This window comes from Pagrus pagrus (genome assembly GCF_965226575.1).
Source record: "Pagrus pagrus genome assembly, chromosome: 17".
Classification (NCBI taxonomy): Eukaryota; Metazoa; Chordata; class Actinopteri; order Spariformes; family Sparidae; genus Pagrus; species Pagrus pagrus.
Genome location: NC_140201.1, coordinates 19,027,930 through 19,054,387, shown reverse-complemented (window position 1 = coordinate 19,054,387; position 26,458 = coordinate 19,027,930). Strand labels below are relative to the sequence as shown.

General features: G+C 41.3%; 1 protein-coding gene across 1 annotated transcript in view; it reads left to right on the top strand.

Moving 5' to 3' along the window:
* The window catches only part of csmd2 (CUB and Sushi multiple domains 2), a 241,166-nt gene that overhangs the window by 189,302 nt on the left and 25,406 nt on the right, over positions 1 to 26,458 (top strand). The window contains 16 exon segments of the mRNA XM_084379183.1: positions 661 to 730; positions 2,371 to 2,487; positions 3,163 to 3,372; positions 4,804 to 4,992; positions 7,643 to 7,820; positions 9,449 to 9,594; positions 9,676 to 9,756; positions 10,436 to 10,549; positions 18,926 to 19,114; positions 20,183 to 20,329; positions 23,742 to 23,930; positions 25,124 to 25,309; positions 25,451 to 25,645; positions 25,971 to 26,142; positions 26,144 to 26,234; positions 26,236 to 26,422. Of these exon segments, the coding sequence (XP_084235309.1) occupies positions 661 to 730; positions 2,371 to 2,487; positions 3,163 to 3,372; positions 4,804 to 4,992; positions 7,643 to 7,820; positions 9,449 to 9,594; positions 9,676 to 9,756; positions 10,436 to 10,549; positions 18,926 to 19,114; positions 20,183 to 20,329; positions 23,742 to 23,930; positions 25,124 to 25,309; positions 25,451 to 25,645; positions 25,971 to 26,142; positions 26,144 to 26,234; positions 26,236 to 26,422 (2,461 nt within the window).

Here is a 26,458-nt window from a genome sequence, read left to right as displayed (position 1 = left end):
TGCAGACTGCGCCCAGTTTAATGAAATTGCTTTACCACAATTATCTTTTAGGTACCTTGTTGCTTCCTTCATTTATCTACTAGAAATTCTATAATTATGAATAAGTATAGTACATATGACCTAAATTCAGGCCACAGATATTGGTACATAAAGTAAAAGGAAATCAAAATGTCATTCCTCAAGCTTGAAAATATCTGAAGTCATTATCAACCATTGCAGTAGTAATCCTTAATGCCTCTTTTTTAAAAGTCTTGTCTTGTCCTGGTGTCCGTTTTTAACCCATCCAGTATTATGTATTACAATGGGTGCCCTAATTTCTTTGTCATTATCAATGTTTTTATATTTATGGTGAATTAGCTTTGTAACTCAACTGCAGAGCTTTCAAAATGCAGTTTTTCTTATTTTGGAAGTACTGAAATATATGAGATCGCCTCTCTATGCCTGTGATGCTCCCTCTCTATTATTCCCTGTCACTTCAGATGGATTTAGTGATTTAGTCACTGCATGAAGTCATGTGGAGACAGGCAGCAGGTTCAAATAACTGGAGCAACAGATGAGTGGCAGCGGGGAGAACAAACTAATCAATCTCCTGTTCTTTGTTGCAATTTTTGTCTTTGTGTCGTGTGTGTTCATTCATTGGCGCGTGGATGCTCCGTGCAGGGGAACTCGCATATCACCTGCATGCCTGGAACCGTCAGACGATGGAACTACCCACCTCCTCTCTGTATAGGTAACAATACCTTAATTTCCTTCATTTGGTTCCATGTCCCGTTTATCTTCTCTTCTATGTCTACATCTTTTCACGGTCTAACTTTGTTCTATGGCGAACATAAAAGCTAACTGTTCCAAACAATATGCAGAACATCTTAGATCAAGGTCCCAGTGTAAAGTCCCAGAGATGTGTGAAAACATTTTCTTCATCATCATCCTGTGAATGAATGCATAATTGAATTACCATTATCATATGTAGATATGCTGCCTACAAAGGGAAGTCGTAAGTCGTAAGCTCACGGTTATGCTTGGCTGCAACAGCATGTAGAAGCAATCAAGACTAACAACTTTGCAAGCTAGCAAGCGGGCAACATTATGTAGGAAATGCAAAGGCATAAAAAAGAATAGGCTGTTAGGAATATCCACATTTTCCTCATACATATTATAGATTTACAAAGAACATCTCTATACTAAAATTATATTAACTTACCAACCACCAAAATATAATCTTCATGGCCTCCGCCAAATCTGAGAAAATGAATAAACATGTTACAAGTTGTGAACTCTGAGCTTTTAGAAAATATCCACTTATGAGGCAATACAGTAGGTGACAAACTTTTGTACGTTTGAGGTTTCCAATATTGTTTCACACCTCATACATTGAAACACATAATTTGACTGACACAACCTAGCTCTTGAGTCCATCAGCAAACAATGAAAATCGGAAATATAACCAAAAAAGTAAAAGCTGAGCGCACACACTGAATGAAACTGCACTCTCCATTTTGCACCTTCATTCCTCCTTTCTGTGAAAGTGCCTTGACAAACGAGTCCCACTTATTGGAACAACCTACTATTGCCTAATTAGTTCCATCTCAGACCCTGATTCGTTGAAGTAGAGGGAAGATTCATCGTGTTCGCAGGCATCAGCAGTTTCCTGATTACCTCAGGCATTTTGTGCGCCTATAGGATAACATTTAACCCCTCACTCGTTCTTCACAGAAACGAACTGGTACAGCACCCCGAGTTTCTCTGTGTGGTTTCTCCCTCCTCTGGCTTATATCCCCTGTTTGTCCCATTTATTTCTTAATCTTCTTCACTGTGTTTGCTTTTTTCCCTTACCAGTACTTCTGTCTGTCTATTTCTCCTTGAGTCAGCTAATTCTTTTACCACTAGTTTCAGTATCCTTTCATCTTTTTTTTAATTTTGGTGTCAGGATCTCGCTCTTTTCATCTATCTTGATCTCATCATCCCTTTTACTTAGTATTTCCATTCCACTTTTTTCTAATTTCACTTTTTTTTCCAGCTCTTTTGAAAGGTCCTTGATTTCAGTCAAGACATTTACAACATTTATCCATCTCTGGTATAAGATTATAGGGTTAGAGCAGCAAAAGATACACTGTGTGGCACCTTGATACCTCAAGTAGAAAGTAAATAGCTCCAAAGTTCCTTAACAGTGACATAAAGTTTTCCATTTGATGAGAAGGTACGGAAATTTAAGTCATTTTTACATTGAATTCACTTCGCTCTTTAACAGCATTTTCGTTATTCCTAATAAAACTTTAACCATATTTGATTGGAAAAAGGAGACATGATTATTTTAATCTGAGAGTCACTGTTTCCAGATGCTAATGAAATGCTTCGTCTGCTTCCTTCCAGCTCAATGTGGTGGAATCAGGGAGGAGATGGAGGGCATGATTCTTAGTCCTGGTTTCCCTGGCAACTACCCCAGCAACAGTGACTGCACCTGGAGAATCTACCTGCCAGTTGGTTATGGTGAGCATAATGAAGAGGCTCTTGCAGGCATTTCCACGCTCAAGAACCTTTAATTATACAACTTGTAGGGCTGGATGTTTGTAGGTACATATCCTTAAACTGTTTAGATCCGAGAGCCTGTGCAGGGTTACGTACAAGTCTAAAACAAAATTAAGGAAATGAAGGTCATACATTTTCTTTAATTTACCCTAAATTTGCTGTACCTAATACATTTACAGATGGTGCATTTAAGGCTGATGGGGATGATTATCACGCACAGTAGCCTACCATAAAACTTAGATTGGTATTAGACAATGAGTGACACCACCATTAATAGAAGCTTTATGTTACATGTACATCGTGTTGGCTAGCTACAGAAGTTGGCATCTGATTGTGTATCATACTTCTGTTATTATCAGTTCTGGTTGCTAGCTAGCTAACAAGCTCGGGATGAGCCAAGATGGGGAGATAGAGTAGATAGACACCCAAAATGGTATGAGTATGAACCTGAAAATGAACATAATATGGGACCTTTAATTTATAATTGTTAAGGTGTTAAAAAGTCCTTGAAATCCTTGACTTTTACTCTAAAAATTGTGCAAGAACACTGTGGTAGTATTTCAGGAAGAGAATGGCAATTCTTGTATCAACTTCCTGCTACCTTTTCTCAATATTTGTCATTTCTTCTTTTCCCAGGAGCCCACATGCAGTTCCTCAACTTCTCCACTGAGGCCAACCATGATTTCCTTGAGATCCGCAATGGGCCCCTCGATACAAGCGCAGTAATCGGCCGATTCAGCGGCCAAGATATTCCATCGTCCCTCCTCACCACTTCTCACGAGACCACAGTATATTTCCATAGTGATCATTCACAGAACAAACCGGGGTTCAGATTTGAATACCAGGGTAAGAGACTAAACAGGATCATGTGTACAAAAAGTAGTTAAAGATGCAGGAGATTGGAGCAGGAAATAATGACCAGCCTTAGGATTTTCTCGGACAAAAATAGGTTTGTATATATTTATGATAATGAGCATAAGCGCTAAGCCATAATTTTGTTAATTGTAAGGCTCAGGCTGTAAGTGTTTTGAGTCATTTTCTTCTGCAAAGCTGGATCAAATTAGTAATTTCTTCAGTGTGGCTGGGGCTTTTTGACTGCTCTACACCACCTTTTTATGTCACAATTTCTACAACTACTACTACTACTACTAGGTCAGAGCTATTTCCCTCAACTGGCATCATATAATCACTGTAAGAATAAAAGTCACGGAGATGAATAATGCCTTGTAGCAGCGAAAAATCATCTCTTGGAGTGTTACCTTTTTTTCTTCACATTCATTTATGTGCAATTACTGTCACTTCACTGAGACATGTAAAGCTATAACATTACTGAATTAGCCTGAGAACAGACTGTGTCAGACTTATCAGCCCACAGAGCCAGTAAATTCCTATACCTATAAATCTTGGTATATAAAACTGTTGATCATTTAAAAGATTTCTTCACCATGTGCCAATAAAAGGCCTGACTGCATATCCACATAGCTGCAAGGAATAAATTGCCCTTGTCTGAAAATGCAACAGGCACACAAAGTTTGTATTTTGTGATTCAACAAACGAGCCGGCAAATCGAAAGGTAGCATTGTGCATTTACATAATTATGTGTACATTAGCATATAAATCAAGCATTATATTTGCAAATACCCCCCTTTTGTAGCATTTGCATGAGTTATCTCCTACAAAGGGAAGCTGTGATCCATAGAAATCAATTTCTTTAGTCATATTTATATCCTGGCTCTTCAAGGCTCACTGGCTGCTTTGCTTTTGTATCCAAGGGGGGGGGGGGTACAAATTATTTACCCACACTTCTTCTGATTACTGCATCATACTCCTCCGGCACAAGTCAAACCACCCCTGGCATGTTTTTTTTCTCCTCTGAAACCTCTGTCTGAGGAGGAGGAGGAGGAGGAGTAGGTCAGTGGGAGGTTGAGCACAAGGATGAAGAACAACAGAGAGATTAGGAAGGGCAATTAAATATGGAAAAGAAATAGTGGAGAAAGCATTTACATGTTGAGGCAAATTTGTTGTTGCTGTGTGAATTGATTGCTAGCTTCAGTCAATTACTAAGAACCTGAAGCATACAAGTGGTCTATGTCCGTACAGCAGGTGGCCACAGTGATCTTTAACCTAATAAGCATTTAGTGGCAATTACTTTCTTATTTACTTTAAATTACAGTATTTGCTTTTGTGTGTGGGTTAATTTTAGTACTTACATGATTTTTATTAGAAAAATGAATTCCCATTGAATAGACTGATGTATGTTTCTGTTCCTTCCCTCAGCTTACGAGTTACAGGAGTGCCCTGATCCAGAGCCTTTCCGTTACGGGGTGGTGGTGGGTGCCGGCTTCAATGTGGGCCAGTCTATTTCCTTTGAGTGTCTGCCTGGGTACCAACTCATGGGACACTCCATCCTCACCTGTGAGCACGGCACCACCCGCAACTGGGATCACCCTTTCCCCCGCTGTGAAGGTAAGGGATGTGAGATTCGTCATATCAAAATCCAAATAATTTGCTAAATGAACACATTTCTTAATCTGAACAATAAGTACTCTTCCAAACTAGTGGCGGACTTTACTGCCTCATGGACACAGAACCAAAGTAATAACATGATAACTTCCTGTTTAGAACGCACTGAGCTATTACATCATTAGTGTGAAGTACGGCTATGGAGATAATGATTACCTATTATGAATAATGAAATTATACTGAATTATCATCCCCCACTAATGAGGCAAAGCATTCCTCACTGAAAATCAATACTGTGCTATACAGGAATGGAGACAAATAAAAGATGAATAAAAGAGGGGCTAAATTGAAAAGAAAAGTAATGGGTGCTCTTTCTTTTGCCTCGTCCTTGACCCACATTCTCACGCTCCAGCTGTCGATTATTCAATGAGGCTGGCAAAATTACAGAGGGAGGTGATGGCCATGACACCGGAACTTTGAATGGGCGAGCAGGGAGATAAATGTGAGGGAGAAACGGAGCAACAGAGTGAAAAGGCAGTGAGAACGGAGATAGAGTTTATTCTCTCACGGCTTTTTTCTTTTGTATAGGCCTTTTCAATTTTCACAGAAGATTATTAGGCGAGAATTCTTACCTGCGTGTGTGTGTGTGTGTGTTGGTTTGTGCAGGAAAATGAGTATTATATCAAATACATTTATATAATATTAATCATCTTGCAGTAGACTGTATCCCAGTACACAATGCAAAATGTATTTATATAATAATGTATGCAATACCAATACATCTTGTACCAATATGCTTTGATAATGTACAGCATTTAATATACACATAAGTGTAATAGTGTGTATTTCAACTTCTTCACATATATTTACATGTTTCTGTGTGTGCATTTTAGCTGAAATTGACAACATATATGTGAAAAGTGTTTGTGTGTGTGTTTGGGCAATGTTCTATGCATTTGCTTTCTAAAATGACCAGGACAAGATAGCCTGATGCTTCTGACTGTGAGTGTAATTACATTGGCATTAAGGCTGTGACCTGGTGCGAGGAAGTGATCTACCAGGAGATGAAGTGATTAGAGATGCTTCACTGTTAATGGCATAAATATATCTTAACACACACATACAGTACACACTGCTGCTTTATTGTCTAATTGACATATTAGATTTAAACTTACTGCAAATGACAAAATGTCTCAGTTTTCAGTAAACTAAATGTATTTATCTTTCTAGCACAGCTCCTCCCAGATAATACTGTGAATAGCAATGTTGGCAACACACAACACAACTACAGTGTTTACATGGGTTTTCCCCCGGAGATGAATGAGCTACACATATACATATACTTTGTCACCTTACTTTCAATTACCTTGGCATCAGCATCACACCACCTTGTGTCTATAAAATGCTTTGCTCTGTGTCCTTCCTTTTTTTCCACTTTTCTCCTCACTTAACCTTGGCTGTGTCATCTCCTCGTCCTTTGTCAACCCTAATCCATTTGCTATATTTGTATACAGCATATTGTCCTTTACTGTTTTTGTTTTTAAGAAAAATGCAACACTGTCTCAAGTTTGCAGTTCCCAGCTAACCCTTCAAGCAACAACACCCTCTTTACACATACGGTTTAAGTAGCTTGCCAGTTGATGCCATGAGCCAGAGGTCCAACTCCATAGAGTGTCCTGGGTTTAATCAATTGTGTGATCGATAGCTCATTTAACAGGTGAGCCAGGAGCAGAGTGGCCTATCAGCCACAGGGCTAAAGCAGGCATCTGTATAGCATGAACACACATATAACCTGAGAGAGAAACAGAGGGATAAAACATGCAATCTCTGCTTTGGGAATGATTGCACACCCAGAGGCATCCATGGGTGTGCCGTTAAGCTGGATACTGTGTATGGGTTGCTTGAGATTTCTGCACTGCTGCGATTACCACTCCTTCCTGATTTTTCCCGCTCCACCATATGGGGTTTCTCTAAGGGAATGTTAAGCTTTGTAATCGTTAAGTTGGTTAGAGTTCCTGAGGAATGTTTGAAATATGGTTACGGTTTTCTATGCATGAAGATTTGAGGCTGGATGGGGGGGGATCTTATGTCTGAGTGAGTGTTAGTGTATTTTTTTAACCCCAATATATTTCACATTAGTTGACTTGTGAGGGAATGGTGCTTTCATTACTGACATCCACATGCTGTTTTAACTTTCCTGTTCCCGCGCACACATGCATGCATATCCACCCCTTACACGCATACTGTACAAAAACACACAGACCTCAAGAGCCCAGTCCACACTAACCCCTTGCCTCATCTCTGCACTCTCTCTCTTCACCCCCAGTGGGAAAGGGTTGAGGCCTTATCTTAGCAAAACACTCCATCCAAGTCCCCACTTGCTAACAGGCTTTACTGGCTAATCTTTAGCTCAGACAAGCGCCTGGGCACTCGACGAAGAGCGAAGGAGAGGGGGAGAGAGACACTGAGAAGGGAAGCGGAAGAAGAGGGGGATGAAAAATCCCCTTTTTTCACCCATTGCTGCTGAATTATGAATCTGTCCTGTTGTATTCCTGTCCCACTGATATATATATATATATATATATATATATGTATATGAAATATATATATATATACTCTTCCTCTCTTTCGCCCTTTCCCTTCCCTCCCTCAGTGCCATGTGGTGGGAACATCACATCAGACAATGGGACCATCTTCTCCCCCGGTTACCCAGAGGAGTACCCTAGCTCAGCGGACTGCTCCTGGCTGATCACCGTGCCTCCTGGATTCGGCATCAAACTCAATTTCACCCTGCTTCAGGTTCATGGGCCGCACGACTTCATCACTGTCTGGTAAGAAGAAGTGACTGATTTGTTGAAGTTTTTTTATTAGAATACCGTGTATATTTTGAGCCTTTTAAAATACCTGAAGATGTTAAATTGTGTTCGTGGGTAAACTGAAATTATATTTTCACCAATTTTCTCATAATACCGTCATCTCAAGGCCAAACTCTGAACTTCATGTAACAGAGTGCCATCAAAATGTATTAATTTACTTGCAATTCCATTTTGTCATTACCATCACCTCTGCATTGCCTTTTCTTTCAGTCCCTTCTTTCAATGCCTTGTTACCCACTACTTTTCAACCTGTTACTCCTCCACCTTTTTTTCCCCATATCCGCCTTTACTGCATTGCAAGAAGTATCCCAAAGCCTTACAGGTAGTGAATGCAATAAGCCATGGAGGATCAATCAGAGCAGTAGGTGGAATATGTTTCCCACCTCTTTAAATAAGTGTGTGTAAGAAGAAGAGAGAGGGAGACTGAGAGTAGGTTTTGGCTGGTGGAAATATGTGTGTGCTCTTGTTTTCCTGTTAATGTGTGTGTCAGGGCGTTTATTTGGAAGGTGTATGTCTTTTTGCCTGACTGGGTATCAAAGGGTAAAGCTTCCTTTCATCACCTCCATAATGCATGGCTAGGCCCTGCCATATGTGCAACCAAAGACAGGATTTTGCATGCATGATGGTTGCCAGTCCCAGTTGATCCCCTCTCCCTGAGACAAGCTCCAAAGGTCCTAGCTCTCTGTGAGACCGGAGATCTGACTGGCAGCCAACCTGGCAACTTGACGACCACATGAAAAGTCCACATGACATCTATGTTTTACGGAGTAGGCTGCTTATAGAAATCTGTGTGAAGATTCTTTAGTCTGTGGAGAGTTTGTGTCACAAAGTCGACATGGCCAAAGTGAGCCAAAATGTCTATTTTCTGTCATATTGTTGCTCTTCTGTAAACGGCCCCGGCTGTGTTGATCTTTCCCAGCAAGCTCATGCAGCGCCAAGATGGGGACTATCATGTTCCCCAGTTTCCAGTTACCACCGCTGTGTATCTATCCACTGAACTACTGAGCCAAGGAAATGGGCCCCGTAATGGCGGCTTGGCCAGAGTGCTGTCAGGCAGCAGTCCCTAGCCAGCCGTTTCCAGAGCTGCTTGTAATCTCCCATGCCCAGTCTGACAGCCAAAGACAGATGGTTTTTAAGCTGAATGGTTGCGGCAGGAATCTGGGAGCTGGCTTAATCGGCCATGGCCACGCCAGGGGACTGCCAAGGCTGGGCCACAGCTTCCAGAGACACTCCCATTGGATAGCAGTTAGCAGGGACGGCGCAATCCAGACCTGTCATTCCATGCTTATCTGTAATTTTTACCTTATTTCAACATAATCACCCAGAGCAGCCTGGAGTAATTGCTTTGGGTATGATGAAGTGAGCAGCTTGGTTATACTCTGCTGCTGGAAGCTGCTCGACTATAATCTGGCACGTGGTGTTGTTTGGTTTTCTCACAGATATGCGTCACAGAGCCTCAAGGTGTTTTAGCATCGGATAAGAGGCTGCTGACAGAAAATCTCCACGGTTAATTATCATTACTTTCCTCAAGTGTGATGTTATATTTGAAGTAACAGTTGACCTGTGACCTTTTATTCCTTTAGGGATGGTCCACAAGAGACAGCCAGGAAACTGGGAGTGTTCACCGATGGAGAGCCCAATGACCCACCCAGTAGCACATCCAATCAAGTACTGATACGTTTCCGTAGTAACACAGAGAAGGGTGGACTGTTTCATATCAACTATCAAGGTATGTAAAACTCACTTGATCCTTATTTCTACCAGATAGTTTGCACATATTCTGTGTTTGATTCCCTCCATGTCTTTACAGCTTACAGACTACAGTTCTGCCTGCCACCACCCATCATTCCTAATGCAGAGATCCTGATGGCAAGCAAAGAATTTAAAATTGGTAGGTGGGAAACACTGTCACAAAAAGACATATCCATACACATATAGATGCGCACAGGTACTGCTGTCAAGGCACTACTTTGGTATTACACGTTGGTCCCATCCTGACTTGTGGAATTGTAACATTCACCTTACTTATTAACTTGACTGTCAGTTTGCATTGCCTCAGGTTCACTGACTCAGTTATTGACTACAAATCTCATAAGGCAGTGGTAGTGAATGCAGACTCACACCTAAACTACATAACCCAGGGAGTTTTGAGGCTGCAGTATAAATGATTATGACAAAATAATGAGAAAGCCGGAGGGATTTGATGCAGGTGCTCTCATTCTCTCCTGTAGAAGACAATGGAGATTATTTCTCCTTATCTGTTTATTTGCATACCTCCTCAACTCATTATTATTCAGACACACAAAGACGGCAACACTGACATAGTGTTTCATCTATAGGATCCCCAGTGGGGATTTATTATGGTACTTTTCCCCACTGTTAACTTTTTCTTTCACTGAGACAAACATTAGATCATGATTACTTCTGTCTCATATCCCGTATCCTGGCAAAGTAACACTGCTGTGGTGTATGAAGACATTGTGGTTTGTATCAATCACATGGATTGTCGCCACCATCTCTGATTCGTCATTGACTCAACCTCTCCCTTCTCCATTTCTCTCTCTGTTCAGGTGATATAGTGCGCTACCGATGTCTTCCAGGCTACCAGTTGAGTGGAAACAGCATCCTGACCTGCCGATTGGGGACGCACTTGGAGTTTGAAGGGCCTCCACCCTCATGTGATGGTGAGTGATTGCGTGAGGCTTTAAACCTGAAATATCGATGGCTGAACGTGGCTGACAACACAGAGAATGTGGTTATATAGGCAGAATAAGATATTTAAAAGTCTAAACACACCTGCAGCACAGTGAGCCAACATTGAAACAAAAGAATACTGCAGGATTGAGCCTTAAAACTCGGAAGTGAGTTTTGGTTCAATGCCTGGATTAAGGTCTGTGGTTTACATAGATTCATGGGATTTTCATGTCTTGTTACACAACATAAAATCTGTAAGAAAATACCCTTTGTTTTTTTTTAGCTTGTATGTGTCTTAAAGGGGACATATTATGCTCATTTCTGCTTGTTGACATGGGTCCTTGATGTCTAAATGGACTGATAGTAACATGCTTTGGTCGAAAAAACCGAAGGATTGAGCACAGCAGGGTTGTTTACACACCAGTTTCACAGCCCTGCTCTCAGCGGCCGGATTCTGACTTTTTTTTCATTATGTTAATGAGCTACTGCGTGCACCGCCCACTTCTTCCTGCCGACCGGAAGACGTGAGGGCGGCATCGCGGGACCATGGCAACGAGCGACACACAGCAACTTTCAAAAAAGTTGAGAGAAAAAAAAACGAAAAAAAAAACAAAAAACAACAACAGCGAGCAATACACAGCGCGGCGCAGCTTTTCAGTGTCCGTGCCTGCATATAACTGATAGTAGCACAGCAGACATGTAGCAGGTAGCCCCTGTCTCCGGCTCCAAACAAAGTAGTGATTGCTTTACTGCAGATAACGTTTTGGTACTCTCAGGTCTCTCATGCCAGCAGCTAGCGCTACAGGCTGTAGCATTAGCTGTACCGTTAGCTGTAGCCTACAGCTAACGCTACGGCTAACGCTACACACGTATTACATGTATACCAACACACAGAAAAACGGTCAGAGGACAGTCTCCCAGAGCCATGACATCTGCCCAACTACAGCAGCTCCTCGTGCTGCCTGTCACACAGTCAGCAGTGCATTCAGACAAGACACGCTTCTAGAAGTTTGCTTACACACTGTCCTTTAGCACAACATGCTAATGAATGAACGTAGCTCACTAGCTGTGAATAACAGACCAGTTCATACCGTTTCCTCTGCGTGTTCACCGCGGAACAGCAGCTAAACGTCCGCGAACAACTGACACACACAACTGAGACGATGTCACACCGTCTCCTCTGTTTGTTCACCGCCGAGCAGCAGCTCACTGTCCGCGAACAACTGAGACATTTCACCCCGTCTCCTCCCCATGTTCATGGCCGAGCAGTGGTTCACCGGCCGGTTAGAAGCGATAAAATCTCAATATCCCAATTCATTGTCTCAATTCACCGTCATGTTTTAAAAGAGTGCTGATATGACAAATAAACGTTTCGTATCATTAACATTATCATGAATCCTACGGCCAGTAAGCCCAACGTTGATAACTTCACATGTAATGTTGACTCAGCCTCATATTTACACCCACGGTTAGCGTTAGCTCATGTGCTAAACGGCCAAAGTAACACAAACTACACTGTTTTTTAAATACTTACAGTTCCATCACTGACAGCGGGTATGGATCCATCTTTCAAGGGACAATCTCGTTGCCAGTCCGGCGTTGTACTGACCCTGGCTGCTGAAACAGTCCGGGGTGAAGTGACTGGCACAGACCGTAACGCTTCTGCTCACTGAAGCTGGACCCTGATAAATAAAAAGCAGCCTCTTCGCTCTGATATCCTCTTTGGTAGGAGCGATGTAGCGAAACATGAGGATCCGTGCATCCGACGACAGAGCAGCAGTCCTCGGCTTTCGGGTTGTACATGGCAGCGGTCAGGCTGTCGCGTACAAGTTAGCGAGGGGAAAAAAATGGCGGATCCTCGTTCAGGAAGCTGGCGTAGTGTGGGAGGAGATACGCAAAGAGTATGCAAAAGACCGGATTGTGACGTCACAATCCGGTCGAAATCCAAACGGCTCGCTTAGAGACTCAATTCCTGACTCTGCCAGGTACAAAATATTGACTTAGTTGTCAAAACTCATGCTTAGGGGGTGGGGAGGCACTCCGGATACGCAAATATACATACTAAAGCAAGGAAAAAGTCAGTTTTGCATAATATGTCCCCTTTAAAAGAGCAGTTGCTAACAGCTGGCGTATTGAGGCTACATAGGTTGTCAGGGACAGTAAACGTCTATACAACAAACATGAGACCTCATCTACTCACTAGTCTGCCTTTATAGCCCTGTTGTGTTCTTGCTCGCAAAGCTATTCTCACTCAGACTTTCCAACTGGTGCACAGGAAGTTTGTTAATATGTTAAAGTGCTGTAGTCCTTGCAAAAAATGTCTTCTGTCAATCACAAATTGTTTCATAAATAAATCACAACACAGGCCAAGTTCTTCTGCGACAGTATTTTCGGCAGGGTTATAGGTAGGCAATATTGTTTTCCTCTAATCATAGACTTGTGCACTACTTTTAGTTTTGCCTTATTTCTGGATCCCATGGGTACTCTTTCTGCCTGTAGTCATGGAGCCGCAGTCACATATCAGTTTGGTAGCCTTTTCCATCTCTGTGGATGATACTTGGCTCCCATGAGGCTGAGGGTGGCTGTTGTAGTGCTGTCTACATGCTGAGATATCGTCCTCCCAAAGGAATCAATGAGTGCAGTGTTCCCAACACACCGCATCATCATCATACCGCATGTTGTGTGCGATACATTTCCTCTGGGCTAGAGACTGGGTGCATATAAGGGTCCCACTGTTTTTCTCTGCTTCAGAATATCATAAAAGCATATATCTTTCATTCTTCTACTTTCTGTTTTAAAACATCTTCATTCCTTTTTTTGTGTCTTTCTTTATCGTTGTTTCACTCTGGGCTTTTGATGTACAAGGGAGAGAAGGCAAAATTTGATAAATGCAACTAATTTGGAGTACTAATAAGGAAAAATATACAAATGCTCTCAGCATGAGGTGAAAAACAGAGGGAGATAAAAGGGTAAGGCTAAATAAAGAGGGCATGGGGAATGGGGAATAGGAGTCATCTCTAGGCCAATAATGAAGATGTGCAACAAAGTACCGGGACACACGGTGAGAGGCACAACATAGAAGACTGAAAGTCTCAAAATTCAAGTGAAAACAAAGGAAAAGGGGACATCCAGGATTCCGTTGTCTCTATTTATTTTTACCCCTATAGAGTCCTGTCTTTTGCCAGCTAACCCTCCACTATTGACAGCCGCAGCTGCAGATCTGCAGCAGTGAAAGCATCCACTGATGTTGCCATTCACAGGTTTTTGAATTCTGAAAAAAATCATGCTTTGCACACAGCTTTGCCTAGCTTACTAAACAAATCTGTGTGTTGTTTTGAAATGAAAAGTTCAGCAACAGTCAAATGTATTTACTCGCAATTTGCAGTGCATTTCAGCGAAGCTCAGTACACGTGTGGCCCATTAATTGCTCCCCTATTGCTGAGAGACACATTATACTGGGGACAAACAGTTCCATCAGAAGAGCTAAGGGAGTCAGGAGTTGAGTGTGAGGAGGTTGAGAGTGTTGAGAAGTGAGACAAAAAACTGATCTTAGTGTGAAGGAAGAGGAGAAGATTGGATGGAGACAGAAGAGCGTTGAAGATAAACAAATAGGAAGAGAACAGTGAGATTACTTTTTCCTTAAGGATTCAAGCAGAATCCTTAAGGAAAAAGACAAAAATCAGTCTGGAAAAGATGGAGGAGAGACTGCTTAATGAGCAGAACAATGGCAGAAGCAGAAGTGGGAGCAGGACAGGAATTAAAGAAGCAAGGCTAGAGAGAGAGACGTAGTTGGAGGACAGTGAAGAGACGAAGTGCACAGCTCATTGAAATGCAGGGGACATGCCGGCTGCAGCTGCACCTATCAAATCACCACTTCTAGCTCTGACAAGCACAAACCTCCACTGCATGTCTAGCTACCCCCCACTCAACGGCACACTCACACATGTACTGTATAAACACACAAACTAGTCTAGCATGTGTCTGGGTTTCACAGCAGTGGATGTTGTCATTGTGATGGTCTTCCAGAGAACAGCACTGGAGCCTACAGCTGGTTCTGCAGTGTTGTTTGCTCGGCCAGTATCCTCTCTCATCCTCTGCACTCCCTCCTCCCTCGCTCACCACTTCCCTCCCCTGACTCACTAGTGTCAGACTTCTGTTCTTACGTAACACATGTACCCTTTATTCCCCGTTCTCTTTTTTGTGCTTTTCGGGGGCTGGTTAAAAACACATCGACAAAGTGTCACCATCAGATGTCTATCTATACCCTAACCTGTCTTTCTCTGTCTTTCCATTTCTTTCAAAACGGACATACAGGCCAACAAATATAGCCACCACCTCATACACAAACTCACTCTTGAGTATTGTTGCTAGTCACGATGGCAAATGTGTTTAGCCTCCCTCTCATAATTCTTGCCATTGGAACAACCGGTTGGTTTGTTCAGTATTTGATTTGCCTGCCATTTGATTAAACTGTGTTGTATTGGACCTGCAGTCCTTAACTAAATCTGCTGTCTGCTGAGACCACAGGGAGTTCCAACAACACGTTCAGAAAGCAACAGCATCAGTGCAGTGCAAGTGTTGCTTGAATTCATTAATAAAACACAATGAGCTCTGATGATTCAGAATCCCTGTGTTTATCCCCCAGACAGATTTCTGGTTAAAACCTGCATAATCACCCATCACATTAGTTTCCCAGCTAGCTAGCATTCTTCATCCCACTCGTTCCCTTTTGCCTCCCTCGACGCTCTGTCTTCATTTCCCTATTTGTTTCCTAGATTATTTATTTTTTTGACCCAGCCCCCTTCTTTCAGCCCCGGAGAATGGATTACAGCTGCCCCCTTTTCACATCTTCATTGTCATCCCCCGACTTCTCTGTGGGTTAGGTCCTGATCCACGCTAATGCTTATGTTGTGGCCCATCCCCTTCAATCAGCTCGTTATCGCTCCTCAGCTTATGCTAATTAAATACCAACATGAGTAAAGGCATCTCAGCAGCACTACAAGCTTGATACATGATGGATTTATGCACGTCTGTACTTGCACTCTGGAGTGTACAGAATGTGCATGTATGGATGCAGATGTGTGTGCATCTGTGCTTGTCTGAACGTAAGCCTACCACCACATTATTTCATTGGGAAGCTGTTGTATACCATGAACAATTTATACACAAACAGAAGGGGATATCTCACAGATTGCCGTTCCTGCTCCCGGTTTATTCCATTCCTTGTCTCATTAAAGTGAAATTTAATTTTGAGCCTTATCAGTGCTGATCTCACCTTGTGTGTTGAAGCTGCTTTTTTCCAGCTGTCAGATTTGTCCCCTAATACCCTTTTGTTTACAGCCAAACAGAGTGATGCTTCATTTCAAAGTGGATTAGTTTAATAAGTAGCAGCCTATAGATAAGAGCCCCTGCCTGTCTCTTTCCATCAGCTCCAAGACTAGCTGAAAGCAGTTTTGAAGACACGTTAGAGCTTTCTGAAAGGTCACTGACAGCACACATCTCATGCTCAGAGAATTGATTGTTTAATGAACTTCACTCTTAGATTTTATATGCCACTTCCAGGTGCAATCAGTTTCACTATCAGTGATGGATTTAAGCCATTTGACTCACACCCACTGAGGTGCTGGAGGTTGTAAATGATTTCACAGGCTTGTTGAATGTCTTTTTGGAATTTGGGATGAGCATAGATTATTGTCACTTCTTCCAAAGTTAGATGCCAAAAGTACTTAAATTGTAGATTTCTAATTTCCACTTCATATGCAGCTTGATGGTGCTATTATTGTAGTATGTGTCACTGTTCATGCTGCCGGAATTGCATTCTCTGAGATCTTGATCTCAAACAGCAAATTAACCCCCATTTCCATTTGCAAAATGTTCCCTTAATGTTTTAAGTCACAAGAACTTTATTTTCCCACTACTGTATGCTGCTGAGTAACAACAACTGTTTCTTGGGGAACCCTGGTGGCAGGAGAGTTTGATTCCAGCTGGGGACTTTTGTTGCATATCATTCTCTGTCTTTCTTTCCGCTCATTGCCTGTGATCTTTCTCCTGTGGCTGATTTAATAAAGGCATTAATAAGCTCCAGAAAGTTAAGTTTATTGACCTGTGGTAAACCACACTTGCAGATATTAACAGGGTTCAATGGTAGTGGGGTCTTTTTTCACTTGCCCGACATACAAATAGGTCAGAGATCTACTTGCCTGAAGTCAATTTTTACTTGACCCTTTTATCTGCTAGTGGTTATGAAATAACAACAAAGACTCAAGTTAATTGTCATGTTTAATTTTATCTGCCTTGCTCTCAAACTCGTGGCAAACTGTGCAATACATAGTTGGAGTTTTGCCGAAATCATCAAACACCACCCAACTAAACTCGTGTTTCCAGGATAATTAAAAATATTCACTTGCGCTTCACGTCATAACAACTTTGCCCACCGTCATTTTTCTGTAAGTTCACATGTGCAACTCTCAACAGATAAAAAGGAAAGGAGATGGCTCAATCCTCAATTGCTGGATTTACCAGCCCAGTGTGGCAGTTTTTTTGCCCCTGTTAATCTGGAAATCCTAATTTTTTGGAGGCCTAATTTAGTGTTGTTCTGCTTGTGGCAACATTTGATTGGGAGTTGCGACCAATACTATGACTTGTTCAAAGTTGTGGCATAAATATTTGACAGGAACATGCCTCATTTACTATGTGTATCTATGTATGAGTGTGATATATGAGTGACATTATCTGAGGTTTCCTGAGGCAATTAGCCCCACCTGGTTGACCTGCCAAGCAAGGTAAAACAAATGTTGTTTAACCCAGGCTGTCTGCCATATTTTTTTTCCTGCGGATTTGATAATCTCCTCCCCTACAAACACACAGAGGGGAGGTGGAACAAGCCAAGAGACACAATCACAAACACAACAGTGCGTTGACACAAACACATGGCCTATCAGCATATACAAAAGCAAGTGTATACCCCTACACACACTGTTCCACAAATGAGGCGCTGTTTGAAAGTGATTCAGAGCGTTCAGTATTTCACTACTGTAAGGACCCACTAGTTCCAAGTGCTGCTTCACCCTGAGGCAAAACAGGCTCAGGTATTGAAATCGAAGCACACAACTGGGGCATTTACATCACCAGCAAAAAAATTTTGTCACACTTGGTTGACAAACACACTCCTGCACAAAATGTATGTGCATGCAAAAAAAACCTGGTCACATGCACTTTGAAGTGTTTTTTAATCACATTTGTAGCATCTTATGGTGTTTTTTTATCTGCTATAATTGCAAGTAAAGCCTCTGGCTGGTGTTTAATGAGGTAAATGTATGCTTTTTTCTGAGTTAAAATTGTCTTTTCTTAATTGTGAAGATCTTAACAATCTGTTGAGTTGAGCTCCAGCACAGCTTCAGTGTTAAAACAGTTCAAACTGTTGTCAATGCATGTCAATGTAGGCCCTTAGGATTCTTTGTGATATACATTAGAATGCAGAAAACATTTACTTTATATAGATTTATGGTACCGTATTTAGCTACAGACAGCAATCACAACCAAACAATAAAAACAAATGGATAAGTTTCTCTGCTGTGGAAAGAGTTATTTCACACTCTACCTCTTCAGCAGTCAGCCCCATTAGGTGAGCAGCAAGAACAATAGGAGGGGGAAAAAAACATGTCGCAGTTGCACTGTGTCGTCGTTGCAGCATCGGTGTCCTTTCATGTTGCAGCTTTTTCTGGGGGGTTCCACTGTGTATGCCGACAGCTCTGGCAGATTAAGAGGTTGGCTTCACAGCTTCACAACAGACAGGAATGCTGTGTAACGTCTGATAATACAGACTGAAACCACTAGAAAATGTCAAAGGATGTCATGGAGATGTCCCACAGGAATACCAATAGTAGGGAGGAGGGGGGTGAGTTGAGCAGATTGATGTGGTCTGCCCAGACGTGCCACAGCTATAAGGCTTCCAGGCAGATGTGAGCATCAGCCGCCAAGTTAGCATCACATATGTCACATACTGACAATGTGCAAAGAGGGGGGAAGATGCTCATGGCAGGTCAGTTATATTATATAATATATAAGCCGTTTTGTGGACTGACTTATCATTTGACAGCTTTGTTTCCTGCGACAGCATCAGGACCAGAATGACAATTAGCTTAGCGATGCTTTTAGTCACATTGAGTTGCATTCCAATAACAATATGGATCTAACCAATCCAGTTTGTGCTTCAAGGTAAATTAAATTTGATAAAAAGAATGAACCATTTAGGACTTGTGTGCAATAATGACATCAACACAGAAAAGTAAAACAAAAACTTACCATTTTTCCAAGAACTCAAACTAATCAAGTGCTTTTTTTTTTCCTGTTTTGTTTTTCAACAGTGACTTGTCCCATGAATGAAGTATTGACAGCGTCCACGGGTGTCATCATGAGCCAGTCACCAGGCAGCGGTTTCCCCCATTTTGAGTCTTGTTCCTGGGTGGTCAAAGTAGAACCTGGCTACAACATCACCTTCACTATTGAACACTTCCAGACCAGCCGTCAGTTTGATGAGCTTGAGATCTTTGATGGTGAGCCACTGTAACCAGAACTGCAAATGGCAGAAAATGCTGTTTTAAAAAATATGGAGATTTCCTTTTTTTCTCTGTTTTATGTTGTATTCAACTGAAAAGCTTTCAATTTTGGAGTGAAAACAAGACATTTAAAGACATCAGCTTTGACTTTAAGAAACTGGGATGGACATTTTTCACCATTTTTAACATTTTATAGACCAAATGAATAATTTATTAATCTAGAAAATAATTTACAGATTAATAGACAATGAAGTAATCATTTGTTCAAGAAAAGTTTAACTGAGCATCCTGTAACATTCCTGGTCTGGGCGGTGCTCACTATGTATACTATTCAGTAGTCTATTGACCTTAGCTCCCTATGACACCTCACCCAACACTTCCTTGGTTAATTACTTTATTTCACAGATTTCCACAATTAAAGGCTGTAATGAGCCAGACAGCTGAATTTACAGTCCCTAACAAAGCTTTCCACATCTACTAACAGAAAATCACACAGGCTCCCTTTCATGGTGACAGATCATCTACATCTGTCTTTTACATTTGCATGTGATTAGAGGCAGAGTCAGCACTTCTGCCAAGCTGCTCTGAGAAAATGGCGGTGGTACACGCCACTGTTTCTGATTAGTGCTTTTTATCTGCTGCCGAGTGAAGGGGAACAGACATTTTCTAACCTAAGGGTTGCCAAGCCAATTATGCAAAGAAATCTTTTTTCCTGCAATTAGCAGCTGAGAAAATTTTAATTTTTGCCACAATTCTTACAAAATGCACAAACCCTCAAAAGCCACCTCTTTGGGAAAGTTGTGTTAATGTAAAAATTCAGATTCAACTAAATTAAAACTTGCAAAATGGGAATATTGTTTTGGGAAATTACATCCTCTGTTCCATAAATTTGCATTTACAAGAACATGATATTTAAATTCTTCTTGAGATTTAAGTGTTTAGATCACAAGGAATTATTTTCAAGACCCAGTGCTGGTGGTGGTCTACATATTGGTGCTCTTATTCTTTTGCACAAATTCATAAGAGTTTCAGAGTTGGATTCTTAATTGTCCTCTCTTCAACCAGGCCCTTCCAGACAGAGCCCTCTCCTGATTACCCTCAGTGGTAACTATTCCAGCCCACTGAGCATCACCAGCTCCAGTAACAAAGTCTACCTGCACTGGTCCTTCGATCACACGACCAGCCACAAAGGCTTTCGGATACGCTACTCAGGTGAGTCAAGATCAGGCATACACTACCCTGAAGTCACAAGCTTTTTTTTTATGTTAACCCTCTATGGTACCGTGTTGCCTTCAGGCAACATACCCATTTTTGGCCCGTCACATCTCCACCATACATCCCTTTGAATGATGCTATACTTTAAAAGAATGGGAAGACTACAAGGAACCAATAACAATGCTTTAATGATTTTACATGACCTTCAGGAAGCCATCTTGAAACCCATTTTCCCAGACTTTTTCAAAGAAAACAGGTTAGCCATTTTGCTCCTTAAAAAGTGGCTGAAAACATAATTTTCGGGCCCTTTTAGGTCGTGAAAAAAATATATGCACACTCATAGATGAGTAAACTTTAACTTTTTATTGTTAAATGCAATTTAATTGCTCATTAAATAGTGGAAACTTGTTAAAATCCAACTGTTGCCTTGAGGCAACAACGTACCATTATGGAAAATTGCCTATGTTGCCTTGAGGCAACAGTGAACCATTATGGAATCACCATGGCAGCATAAAATGTTGGTAGTATGTGTTTAGGTACATATAATATTCAAAAGAATGCCATTCATCATAATCTTTATATTTTATATATTATTATATTATAATATTATTATTATGTGTTATATTTTCCTCCATTTACAGAATGAATTCAGCATTATTCTATGCCCCTGTGAGGATATGGGTTGTTCCACAATGCCTACAGGCAACATTTAGACCAGAAACCATTTAAAAGAGTTATTTTTTGGTTTCTTTTACATTTAAAATGAAAAATTAATTAAGTTTTTTTATATTTTACACATGTTAATGAAATAAATGATGATGAAATTGAAAATAAAACTCTTTTAAAAAAATTATTTATGCACCATTATGGTACAATGTTGCCTTCAGGCAACGAACCCCAAAAACTTCCAAAAAAATTAAATAATTATAAAATTTCTTTAGATTATGTTTATTTAGTCTATTTTAGGACAAAAAAACACTCCAAACATTTTTTTCCTAACTCGCATCATAATGCGTACCATAGAGGGTTAAATGTGATTTCAGTGGTCCATTTAAAATTGATTTACTCTGAGAAATTGATGTTTGGCTTTGTCGCTTCTGGACATGGCTGTACATTCGATCTCATCAGAGGTGCCTTTGGTTTACTGTGTCAACAAGACCAAGATTTGGGTTGCCAACCGCAGCTGAAATAGCTGGAAATATGACCCATCTCCATGACAACCTAACGGGGGTGGCAGGCATGTGCGGCGCTCCTCGCTGTGAAGCACAGGCCAGGGAATTAGCAAACGCTGTTTCTTGTATTGCTTATTATTCTTCTGTTTTGTCCTGCTCCCATGAAGGATCCGTTGGTATACGACACCTGCATAACTCGCTGTGAATTATGACTGTGTAAATATTTAAAAGGCTCCCTCCGTTCTGTATCAACACCACTCAGCCAGATTGACTAATCGTCTCTCTCCTCCTCTCAGTGGAGCTCTCATCTCCCCAACCGGATGTTCTGTCGTTTTTCTGTACTTTTCCCTCTTGCCATTTTTTTTCCTTAGCCATGATGGATTTTGCCATAGCAGGCTAAGTGACAGAAGGACTAAGTGATGGCTGAGAACCCACAAGTTGCCTTGGTCAATATGGAGTTCTGTAGTACCTTAGCGGGGAGGAAGTAACAGATGGTACAGGCATATCCATGTATTCTGCTGTGTTCTTCATCAGTTCATGTTTTGTCTCCATGGACCAGTCTTCCATCACAGTTTCACTTGTTTTCTGATCTATATATTTGGCTTATATTGCATTTTTGTATCTTACAGCTACTGTGTAATGGGGATCCATATGAAGAAGAATGTTTTTGCAGACATGTCCTTCAGCTACTCCCCATGTGAATTGTCTATGCTCCCCATCCAGAGCCATCCATTTCTCTTATCACCTAATTTCAAAATGATTCCTAATGCTTATATGTCCCTCCCTTTGTCTGTATCACCATCTCTCCTCCCATCATCTTTCTCCTCCTCTCCATTATCTATTCCAATCCAGTCACCTGCCAATGTGGATATGATTCCTCTGAGCTGCAGGGCTGATTGCAGTGAGACAGGCTTTATACTATAACAGGCAGAGAGGGGGAATGAGCGAAGTACACAGAAAGAGTGGCAAATGAGTTCGACACAGATAGAAGAGATGAATTGAACTCAGGAGCCGCCAGTCACCGTGACTGACAGGAGGAGGTCTTGCAAAGGAGCGTACAGTAGCTCAGTTGGTTTTAAATATCTTTGGTTCTAAACATTGGCTTTTCTTTTCCTAACTCATGTAGCAACCAATTAATGTGAATCCATCCCTTGATGATTGTGGAGAGGACAAACTCAATTGTCACACTTCACAAAAGCCTGAAGTTCACCTACTGTGTATCATCTACGAAGACATCTTTCTTAGTGAATCTCAGCGTCATATTCTACATAAAGCCATCTCCTCAGTGCCACAAAATGGTCCGTCAGCTCACTTGAAAAGCCTCACAATATCTGTCTCACTGGAACAATTTGTGTGAGGCAACAACATCTCATTAATGCTGAATACATATTACACCGCTGGCATGGCTTTAAGTTTTTATTCTGTAAAGGAGTTTTATCTGATTGTACGGTGCTAAAAATTCCCACAGACTTTGAAAGAAAGGCCATTGCCACTGCCACATGTGAGTGGTTTGAGGGGAAATTTGCATTTTTATAGGACAGTAAAGTGGTCACAGTGATTAAGTGTAATGGTTAATGCGCTTTTTTTGTGTCCATGGTCCACTTCCATCCTAATCTCTCCCCACAACGACTATCATTTTCTATGTAAATAGCCACATCCTGTTGCATCACACTATTTACTTAAATGTTTTCACATTGTGAGTTATTTTTCTATTCTCCAGCAGGTGTGCACTGATGACATGTTATTGTGAGATCTGCAAAATGCAATTTAGGTCTCATTCTATGGGAACCATGAACCTGTTGCCGTCTCTGTTGGGGATGATAAACGATTATTGCAGCCACCAATTTAGCCAACAAACAAAAACAGATACTTTCTTCCTGTTATTATGTATCCATCACTTTTATGATCCTCCTCTGCTCCTGCTGACAAACTCCTGTTTCGCTTTGTAGAACATTAGTTTCCTTTAATCAATTTTCCTTGTCTCTAGTCTGCAGTTTTTGCCTTAAAGAGATTGTATTGTAGTGCTTGTATTAATACATATCCTCCTTTACCATGCCAGGCATAGAAGACAGATGCAAAACAGATCTGGGGCTCTGTGCTATTGAAGGCACATTAATCCTTCACTCCTCAACAACTTGCATCATCTTGCATCATTATTGGGATTTTATGCTTGTTGCACTCAATTTTATTGGTATGCATATTTATATCTTTACCTATTTCTTTTCTTTTTTTCACAGCGGCCTACTGCAGCCCTCCAAACAGTCCTGTTAATGGCACAGTGCACAGTCTGACAGGCACTAAGCTAGGCAGCACCCTGCGTTTCAGCTGTGACCAGGGCTTCCGGCTCATTGGCCAGAGCAGTGCCTCATGCACCCGGACTGCACAGGGGATCTACCAGTGGAATGCACCAGTGCCACTTTGCCAAGGTGAGGGCCCGATCACAGCAGCAGGTCATGAAGAAGGATTAGAGGGTTGGAAGTTGTTCAGAAAAACATAGATGCAGAAATTTAACAGACTAGATTGTCTTATTTTTCTTGATTTAAGTGAGACCGATATGCTTGGTAAAACAAGATGAGACAGGATTATTTCACACTGCTAATGTAGAAGAATTTTCTTAAATTAAGTTACATTTCGTCACGTTTCATGCAACTCATATCATTGGGACTAAATGCATTCAGCATTTAGTCACACTTCTCAAAAGTGATGAAACGAACCGTCAAACTGTGCAAAGAAAACAAGATTTTAACACTTGTAGCTTAGCTGGCATGCTGAGTGAAAGAAGACATTTTTGTAGCAAAAGTATTTTGTAAGTTCAGTCATTCTGATTTAAGTTGATTGAAAAAACTATCACTGAATCCATTTGCTTTGGATCAAAGTGTGATTTCAGCTGACAGTGTGCCATCACCGACAGCCCCTCAGCCTTAGGCGTGCTTCAAGGAAGCTCACTTCACTGTGCATCAGAATGGCTTTGATGATAACACTGAATCAGATTAATAATATTTGGTTTACCTGGGCTGAATTGTTTGATATGTCAGACTCATGGGTTAAAGTCTCTGCTATCTGCTTGTCACTGTGCTATTTTTTTTTTCAGTGATGGAATAAAAAAATAGCAATTATCTACTCTCAACTGAGATTGACACTTTATTAGAGTTGAAAAGTTTTTTTTATTTGACAAAAAACCCCAAATGAATAGGATAGCTGATCATGGTGTATTTCTGTGTTCATATTATATTCCATTACAAAACCGTGATATCTAAAAGTCCTTTGAAAGTCTCGCTTCCAACCAGATTTGTTAACAGTATTAGCTGAAGCGTAAACTGAGAACAGCAGGGCAGCCATTCAGTGTCTGGTCAAGTCTGCACCAGGTGTAATCTCCACATGAATTGCATGTGCTCTCTCTAGACTTGATTGTTTACTATTGTGCAGATGGCAGCCCGAGCTAATGTTTACTGCACATCAATGATGGCTCTGGGAGTGTGTTTGTACAGGAGCCCATTGTGAGCGAGGCACTCTGCATACAAAGATGGCTGTTAAAATAAACTTTGCTACCTGTGCTTTCACTCTTATGAACCGCATTTTTTGGTCTTACCTTCTGGCCACTTCCCTCTTTTCCTTCCAGTCATGTCCTGTGGGATGCCAGTGCCTCCCGTCAATGGCAGTATTGTGGGTCAGGACTTCTCTCTAGGAGCCAGGGCCACATACAAATGTAATCCTGGATTTCGGCTCGCTGGGCCTGTCACTACATCTGTGACCTGTCAGGAATCTGGGAGGTGGAGCCCCATTGAGGCTCCTCCCAGATGTGTTCGTGAGTATTTCTCTTATTGCAGTATTTCCACCTGAAAAATCTCTCAAATTTGGCACACTACTGTGATATTTGATGTTAAACCAGCACCAGACTGAGTAGATATTTGACTTAATTATGTTTGTTTATCCTCTAATCTTCCAGCGGTGACCTGCCCCGACATCGGCCACTCTGCTGTGGAACATGGGAGATGGAGGCTGATTTATGGAACTCAAAACCAATACGATGCTATAATGATGCTCATATGTGACCCAGGATATTACTACAGGGGTCAAAGGGTCATTCGCTGCCAGGCTAACAGCACCTGGAACTACCCAGATCCACGTCCAGTCTGCGACAGTGAGTCGACACTACACATCCCATGGTTTAATTTTTCTACAGTTTCTTAAGTTAAAAGTCTCATTCGCAATAAGAAATTGAAAATCATCCACCAGAAAAAAGCAATTTGTCAAGCAAGAAAAAATAATTGCATCCAAATGTATCTTATTCCACTGTGATATTAGGAGGAGAATATGATTAAAGAGGCACAAATCTTTTAACCAAAACAAAATAAATGAAAAAAACAAACAAAAAAGACCATTTTTCAAACAGAACTCAAATGAAAAGTTTTGATTGTATTTTACCATATGGGTGTTTTGTAATATATATTATTAACTCATTTCAGTTATCTCCTGTGGGGACCTTGGGACTCCACCAAATGGCAACAAGATTGGAACGCTGACTGTGTATGGAGCCACAGCTATCTTCTCCTGCAACACAGGGTATACTTTGGTGGGCTCTCGGGTACGAGAGTGTATGTCCAATGGGCTTTGGAGTGGATCACAGGTCCAGTGTTTAGGTGAGATCTTCAGCACCCAAAAATGATACAACTCCTGCAATTTGTTCCAAAAGTTATTTTAAAGACATAAATCTGACTGTGAGTTCTTCTTCCTTCAACCGTAGCTGGCCATTGTGGCACCCCGGAACCCATTGTGAATGGACAGATCATCGGGGAGAACTATAACTATCGAGGCAGCGTTGTGTATCAGTGTAACCCAGGATTTCGTCTCATCGGGGTATCGGTTCGAATCTGTGAACAGGATCACCGCTGGTCAGGACGCACTCCAGTCTGTGTCCGTAAGTGCTCACAGAAAATAGTTACCTGAGTTAAAG